The sequence below is a fragment of the Bradysia coprophila genome, unplaced genomic scaffold (genome assembly GCF_014529535.1).
Source record: "Bradysia coprophila strain Holo2 unplaced genomic scaffold, BU_Bcop_v1 contig_50, whole genome shotgun sequence".
Classification (NCBI taxonomy): Eukaryota; Metazoa; Arthropoda; class Insecta; order Diptera; family Sciaridae; genus Bradysia; species Bradysia coprophila.
Window position 1 is genome coordinate 1,951,270 of NW_023503751.1, and position 8,980 is coordinate 1,960,249.

The following is an 8,980-nucleotide window of genomic DNA, read 5'->3' on the forward strand; positions in this document are numbered from 1 at the left end:
CTCGTGNGATGATAGTGAACCGGAAGCCGTTATTTCTTCGGAAGCAGCTCGTAGTGCTGGGAAGAAAAAGAATGTCAAAAGAACAACCAACAAACAGAAGATGAAGAAAAAAATAAATGTCAGATCCAAGAAAACGACCAAACCACGTGAGAAGAGTAAGGCGACCACCGAAGGTAAAAAGAGAAAGATCAGATCGATCTGTATCACACCGGCAGTGATCTGTATCACACCGGCAGTGATCTGTATCACACCGGCAGTGATTTGTATCACATCGGCAGTGATTTGTATCACACCGGCAGTGATTTGTATCGCACCGGCAGTGATTTGTATCGCACCGGCAGTGATTTGTATCGCACCGGCAGTGATTTGTATCGCACCGGCAGTGATTTGTATCGCACCGGCAGTGATTTGTATCACACCGGCAGTGATCTGTATCACACCGGCAGTGATTTGTATCGCACCGGCAGTGATTTGTATCGCACCGGCAGTGATTTGTATCGCACCGGCAGTGATCTGTATCGCACCGGCAGTGATCTGTATCGCACCGGCAGTGATTTGTATCGCACCGGCAGTGATTTGTATCGCACCGGCAGTGATTTGTATCGCACCGGCAGTGATTTGTATCGCACCGGCAGTGATTTGTATCGCACCGGCAGTGATTTGTATCGCACCGGCAGTGATTTGTATCGCACCGGCAGTGATTTGTATCGCACCGGCAGTGATTTGTATCGCACCGGCAGTGATCTGTATCACACCGGCAGTGATCTGTATCACACCGGCAGTGATCTGTATCACACCGGCAGTGATCTGTATCACACCGGCAGTGATCTGTATCACACCGGCAGTGATCTGTATCACACCGGCAGTGATTTGTATCACACCGGCAGTGATCTGTATCACACCGGCAGTGAATTATAAGTTCACAGCGGTGGATCTTGTCAACTCGTGAGGTCGGCAAAAATGACTGGACATTTAAAAATTACTAAAAATTTAAAAAATAGAAAATTTGAATAGGTCCTTAGTTCTATAGGTAAAAGTTGGATGCAGTGTGTTTAGATGTGTAAATAAAGTGAAATTCTTCATGTTTTGTGTCCAGTGAAGCGATGTTTTAAAACCGTAATGTCTTTCGTTTGATGCAATTTTTAAAACATTTTTTTCAGCAATTTTGTAGATAAAGGTCCAAAGTTTAAGACTATTTAAGCCGCCAAGTGCCCCAACGTAATTTACACGTAAAAATGGATTCCCAAAATGAGTTATTTTCCAAATATTTTTCATACGAAAGTGAGTGTTTACATGAAGCTTTCAACAGAGGGCTCTTTGTAACCTAGTCTGCCCTCTTAAGTAGACAATTGCTCTCTCAACCAATGATCGTAGCTTGCGATGTCGACTGTTGTACTGCTCTTCGGCTGCAGTGTTAGGCGAATCGTACGGTTTTAACAACCACTGTTGCAACGGATATCCATTGTCACCCAACATAAAGTATTGCCAATTCTGTTCTGTTTGATTGCACCATCTCTTTAAAGTTGTATTTACAAATCTCCAAATCAATGCGTCGTGAGTGGAACCGGGATAACGAGCGTTGACACTTAGAAAACGCATTTTGATGTCACAAACGAATTGTGAGTTTATGGCGTGAGGGTGAGATGATTTTCGGCTAACGTATGAGTGCTCGATGAGGTGAGACACAGCTGCGAGTGTGATCAAAGAGCCATCCACGAAAGCAAAGGCGCCCGGAAAATCAACATGATTTTGGAGCTGGTCGTGTAAGTACTTGACCTCATCGACATTTTGAGGAAACTTTACGTAATCGTCCATAATTGCCGTTGTTATTATGTAACTGTATCCTCTGATGCACTTTGATACCATGGTCTGCGACATCATTGCAAAAGCGTCCGAAGCTACACGCCGTTGGTAGCTGCCACTGGCATAAAAATTTAGCACTGAACAAAATTGTACTGTCCATGGGAATTTCTGGACACAGGCTATCCTCTGTGCATGCTTTTATAATGTTCAGAAAGTCTAAAGCAAGCTTCTTGGAAATCTTTACATTTCTCTGAATCTGAAATTGGGAAAATGACGAAGGATTTTTGTAACTCTCGGGTTTCATCCAATAAACGAAAAATCAGAAAGGCTACCTCTCCATCTGGCATATCAAAATGGGTCCATTGTGTTCTCGTGAGTATTTTCTGGTTGCTTTCATATACATTTTGTTTCGATGGTATTCGACAGCAGCCAAACTTAACATTTCAAAAATCAAAATATTCTTGTCGCGTTTATTTAATTGCAACTCATGTGCGCTACGGATGTGACATTAGAAAATCTGAGGTGTGTTCTGCGAATTGTACTAGACGCAATCATTAATCAATACAGTTTGACACTGCGACGCTGATATATTTTGACAGTTCGATAAGATGCTAAAAATTTTCCCCCTGAATGAACGACTGTTTTTAGGTTATTGAAAAGTTAAACTTTCTCTATAACATTATATTGTGTCATGCTAGTATTGAATTTAGTAGCTAGTCCAATCACATGATCGAACAACCGGTGATTGTTGTTAGTTATAAGTGTCACGCATTATCGAGTTATAATACAATGATACAATGCGTATGCAAAGTATTAACGTAACGAACGAGTAGGGCAAAAAGGGGGATCCAGGTGGGTTATTCTACTGTTAGTGGTTCAACGTTCAAGCTCTTCCGGAAAGACCACAGGTCCTACTCGAATGTGCAAGGTCAAGGTCAACACGTATTGAAAAAGAAGAAATCTTATTTGTCTCATCTTCTACTTACCGTTGAAAATAATGGAAAGGGCAGATTCCGCCAATAACGGTCAATGTGGTAAAACAAAGAAAATTTTTGAAAAAGTGACACAACAAGTTTTTTTAGAGAATCCTTTTGCACTCAGAGTACACGATTATCTGCCCCTCGGTACTGCCAAAAAAATCAACACATTTCGGAACTAGAGAGAAATTCAAACTCTATAATTGGCGCCGGTTGGAATAGACAGAGTCCCATCTCGGTGATGTTGAAAGATTTGTTTGGTAACCATCAACAATTGATGATCAATTCGATTCGGACATTCCGCTTTCACCAACATTGCCGCCGGTTGGACTTGCTGATTTTTTCATTTATTCTGAAAAAACCATACGAAAGAGAAGGAATTGAACCATTATTCTATTCTATTCGAACTTTGACATTTTTAACCACAAACCGATAAGGGACGATGACATGACAGTATACAAGTACAGAATTCTAAAAGTAAAACAAAAAGGAATATTTCGCAGGCACCCCCGTGCCTTTATTTATTTAATTTATTTCACAAGTCTAACCATAAATCTAACAACAACATGCTTTTCTCATGGACTATCACAAATTACCTTCGTTGATCTTGTTATTATTATTTTTTTACATAAATACATTTAATTTATTGCTAGTATCACGAAAAGTGTCTCTTATGCTGATTGCGTTCCCGCGTTGAATTGCCGATTGAAATGCGTTGCAGTAGGAAGTCACGAGATCTTGGCTCGCCCGTTTTCTTTTTCATTAATTTTCCAAGCTTCCTTATGAAAATGTCCGTCTCTGGGACCGATAACACCGAAGGTTCGAATGCGAGCGGTGTGAATTCGTACTGCTGTTTCAGATCGATGTAATTATTGTGCTTTAACCGTTTAGCCTGATCTGCCGCCGCTCCGCATTTGATTGAAGTTAGGTTCAGATGAGAAATAGCGGTTGTGTTGACTACCGTTACGTCCCATATCAGTAATCTTCCTCGGTTCCATGGGTAGCTCGTGCTGGAACGTATTTTCCCTTTGTTTTATTGCAAGTTAAAACCGTGGTACCCGTTATACTCGACTGGCTCGCCGCAAATGCATTGTGAGGTTCACACACGCGATTCCCTAGACGAAGCGCTACAGGAATCCTTGCTGAGTCGTTATCCAGAAGAAGACCTAATTGAGGGGATGGAACTGCTTGAAGCCACTTTGTAGATGTTTTGGATGATGACGCAAGCAGTCGGGCCGATCAGTAGGTCTGCTCAACGATAACAACTCTTCAAATTCGGTCTGGGCACCTCAGTTTGTCCCATGCACTCTGCGATTTTTTCGATTCAATGGTGGCAGGTGTCCATTCCAATGGATACGACTCAATCATCGACAAAATTCTATGTTTACAATGTGCAAGTTCGATTTAGCCAAAATGTGATTGCCAAGTTCTTCTGACTGAAACACCGACGAAAAAGTAAGCCGAATGAGCCAGACTGACGGTACTCCTGATGCCCAGACCAGCAAATGACAGGGGAAACGAGGCCTGTTTCCAAGATGTGTCGGTGATTTTATTGTTCGTAATGACTTCTAAAGTGTGGCGGTAATAGTTGTCGATTTCGTTCACTTTAGTTTGATGTAAAAAAGTTGGACTTGTACGAAGCAAATACTGGAACCTGGGCGACGATCGTTGATCATACGATTGCTTAACGCAATTATTGTTTTGCGTAGCAAAAATATGTTGGACAGTATACAATATAAAATACTACAAAAAATATCTGGAGGATGTTGTTCTTGTATTTATCCGAAATCCAGATTGATATACTACAAAAATTTAATATTACAGTAGAGCTTTGGAGCGTGCATGACACAGCAATTATTTGTAGGGAAGTGGGAAGAGAATTTGACAGGAGTTCCACGTAAGAGTTTCTGTTCACAGAGTCTATCTCTGTAAGAATTTTATTCAACTAAAGCGATATAATGATAAATCGCAATAATCAAATGCTTGATCGAATGAGAGTGCAAACAGTAATACTGTTACAGTATATTCCATTCCAATATAAAAGTAATTTAATAATTTAGTAAACGGTCTCTGAATATTGAAGTTCTGAACAATCATATTTGACCCACTTGTCTATTTATTTTAATTATCACTACAAGGAATAAAGATTTCGGTGTGCCGATGTAGGCAACAGCTGATTTCGTAGAATAACAGCTGCTCATGACTAACTATTTTTACATGCTTATGACGGTAAAGTGCACTTTACATCACTGCTTGTGACGGGGAAAATGCACTTACCGTCCACAAACATGTAAAATGTGTTACGTCACTGCTTGTAAATGCTTGTTTAGGCACGTGTGATTACTCCACTCGCCTTCGCTCTTTCCGCAAACCTCACACTTGCCTAAACAAATATTTACAAACAGTGAACGTAACATACTAATAAAAATGCCAACTCGTAGTTGCTTTTACTCGGGTCGAGTAAAGTTTTTCTTGAAATCCGACCCAACCGGACCCGGCCGGAATCGCTAACTTTGAAACCCGGACCCGATGAATTTTTGAAGCCCGAGCTAGAACCCGGCCGGGTCGGGGTTGGGCCGGGTCGGATCGTTGTGTTTCGGGCGGCCCGCACACCTCTAATTCTCCCCACGATTATTGCAATGGTCACGCTTTTGGACATGGAAATAGCCGTGTGGTATGGCTATTTTTGCGCATAGTGTACTACATACAGCAGAGGGTGGTTACGACTCCGACGGGTCGACTGGGTCATTGCCACTACTGCGTTGCTGGTTTCGTCTCGGCTCACGTGCTAATTCGTTTTAACTTACATACGCATTGTCAGCGTAGCTTCGTTATTGACTCAATTTTGTAAATATTTGTTCTTTATCAGGCCGTTTGATAATAAACTGTTCAAAATAAAATAAAATTTTCACCGGCTATGTCAGGTATGACAGTTTGACAGGGTTACTAAATGTTGCAAGGGTAGATGATAAATTGACAAAACGCCAACTTGCCAACTCTCGAGTATAACTCTATGGTTAGATTTTTTAGACACCACACAGGATACTGGACTGTTAGAATACCAATGTTTCCTAGTGGATTTAACAGAAATGATAAAACGTCTTAACGCAGGAAAGTATTTAATTGTAAAAAAAATTCTTTAACAAGTAATTCGACACATGAGACTTTCCACCGTCTTTAATCGGGACGAAAAAAAATAAAACAGCTCCGATGTTTATCTGCGTTCAAATTGATTTATTCAAACTATGCGAGACTCTGCGAATTGTAGATATAGCACGACTATTCTATCACTGACTGTTTTATGTGTTGACATTCAAAATGCACGCACCTCATCACTCCACAATAGTGCCCTCTCGGTGACAGTTTCTGTACGGTCCTTGAAATATCCTGGTTTGCAGGTGCAGATCGGTTGTTGATTTACAATTTGGCAATCAGCATCTTCGACGCAATGATCGAGACATGGATCAATGCATTGATATCCATCACACGCCCTGTCCGATGAACAGTCACTATTTGAGGTACACTCTCGACGAGAATTTTCGAACGGCACTTTGCTTATGCTGGAAAACAAAACATTCATCGTTGGCACTGCAACCGCCCGGGCATGAATTAACACATTTTGAACGAATACAGGTTTGGTCCGATGGACAATCGAATTTGGTTGAACATTCAGGATTGCAGCCGGATTCTGGAAGTCTGAGAAAAGGTGCATACCGACATTGACAGAAAGCGTTACCGTTTAACTGGCGACAAATTGCATTATATCCACATGGATCTGGATCACAAGGATGCTCTGGATCGACTTTTTTGTAGTCTACCCGGATGATATTCACTGAAACAACACAATACGTTACCGTTAATATATGAGTAAGTTAGCGCGAATGGGCGAATTTCTGTTGTATTATCAGTCAAAACTAGGGATGAGCGGGTTGAGGTTTTTTCAAAACCCGCCCTAACCCGACCCGGCCCGTTATCCGTTTCTGAAACCCGACACTTTTGAAACCCGACAAATTTTTAACCCGCCCGAACCCGGCCAACCCGTTAAAGATATATGAAACCCGCCAAGAACCGGCCCGCCCAGTAAAATCTGTATAGAAAATTCTAACTGCGCTGACAGATTTCAAACTATTGTTAAATAAAGTTAAATCGCTGAACGTATTAACGACGCAGTTTTGGGGGTTAGTTTTTCGCCAATTGATCAGAGACAAATTTATGAGTATCATAAACACCAGGATTACACCTAACTTTAATAAATATTCACGCCGTAAGTGCGCCTTCTATTTAAAACATACAGTATAGCGGGTCATTTTAACGCTTAGTGTTTGACATTTATTACAAGACATCAGCGTAACATCGTCCAAACGTCACTTGTAACCGTGGATTTACATAGCAACGTAAAAGTGACAGATGCAATGTTTTTTAAATACTGCAACCCGAAATTTCATTCATAAAATTAAAATTATGAATGAAATTTCGAGTTGCGGTATGAGAAAATTTTTGCATCTGTCACTTTTACGTTGCTATGTAAATCCACATTTACATTTTTAGCGCACTAATGGGATAATAAGGGTATTCCCGAACCGAGTTTAGTTTTTATACTCGAGGCTAAAAAGGCTAAAAAATGAAATTTTGAGAATTTAGCGAATGTGTCCGCCGCCGCCGGTGTGATTCTTGCTTGAATAGAAAAAAAATTTCTCGATATTTGGAAATTCCATACCCTACGAAATATTGTGTTGGTAAATGGAACATTTACTCTATGGACGCGATTTTTTAAAAAAATTTCTAGTGTTCACTAAAAATCTCACAAGTTTGTCTGGAAATTTTTTTCCCATAGTAAGCCGTACAAACTTAGTAGTCCATAGAGAAAAATGTTCCATTTACCAACACAATATTTTGTAGGGTATGGAATTTCCAAATATCGAGAAAACTTTTTTCCATACAAGCAAGAATCACTTGTCGACTGTCACCGAAAACAAACTGCTAATTTTTAGCGCGGGATCTCAGGACTTCGGTGAGAGGTAATTCACGCCATAGGTCCTCCAAAAATTTAAATTTTGGCAACTGACAGTTGGACAAAATACTGCTGACTTCATGTAACTAATGTCAAAAACTGTGCTTTAAAAAGTCCTGATATGCAATAGGTTTGTTCCAAGTAACTGTAAACACGAACTTTGACAACCCGAACAACGACAATTTCATCCACAGCAACGTCGCTAACGTGATATTTCATACAAATCGAGCAACGTCTCCTACGCGATTTACACAGAAATATTATTGAGGTTATGGTTCTGTGGATGAAATTTAACATTTCATATGGCCTTGGAACAAACCTATGAATGTACATAGAGTATACTTTCATTGCCGATATGCACTATGTTTTGAAATGGAAGGCGCACTTATGGCGTGAATTAATTTTTCAATCGGACTTATACTAGTGATTAATTTTTGGGCTTGAAGACTGAAATTCGACGGATTCGACACGCAAACTACGATTGAAAATTTTAAATTTACTTAACTCGTGATATACTAATACCATTCAGTGACACTTCTGTCAGTATCTTACACTTTTATTTTTTTTAAATCTTTTATACTCTGTATGACAAAGAATTTAACGAACGACAATCGAGTCGACTTAAGAAAAACTCTGTTGAGAGTTCTAAGTGAACTAATATGACTGAACGAATCATTTTTATAGTCATTTTAAATTCGTCGGATTAATTCGGTCTTTGATTTCAAATACCCGCCCAAACCCGGCCCAACCCGAAATTCATTTTTTGAAACCCGACTCAGAGCCAACCCGAACTACTCACAACCCGCCCGCCCAAAACCCGACGGGCCGGGTCGGGTTTGCGGGTTACCCGAATCTTCGGGTCAACCCGCTCATCCCTAGTCAAAACTGTTATACGCAACAAAAGAACTGATATAATTATACGTGACGCATTATGCGCCTCGAAATTCTAGAATTACACAAGTGGCAAAAGTTCGAGAGATTTTTTTTTTCGCCATTCGTCCTCACTTAACCCAGGGAATTCAGTTCCCACAATAAATCCCTGTTCAGTTCGTCAACGGGAGAACACTTACTGACATTTTGCTTTCGTGCAAACAAAGGCACATCGACTTCGATTTCGATTGTTTAAACGAAAGTACAGAACCAACATTTTCGATTGCTGAAAAAATATTTTTTTCAAAAAGTTCTTATC

At 40.3% G+C, this 8,980-nt stretch overlaps 1 protein-coding gene across 1 annotated transcript; it reads right to left on the reverse strand.

Annotated features, from left to right (window-relative positions):
* Window positions 1–1,302: 1,302 nt before the first annotated feature.
* On the reverse strand, window positions 1,303–2,150 carry LOC119082929 (putative nuclease HARBI1). Its single transcript, XM_037192585.1, has 2 exons — window positions 2,136–2,150; window positions 1,303–1,989 (listed from the first exon to the last, which is right to left on the reverse strand). Exons 1-2 carry the CDS (start codon window positions 2,148–2,150, stop codon window positions 1,303–1,305), a joined length of 702 nt encoding a protein of 233 aa, XP_037048480.1.
* Window positions 2,151–8,980: the final 6,830 nt, after the last annotated feature.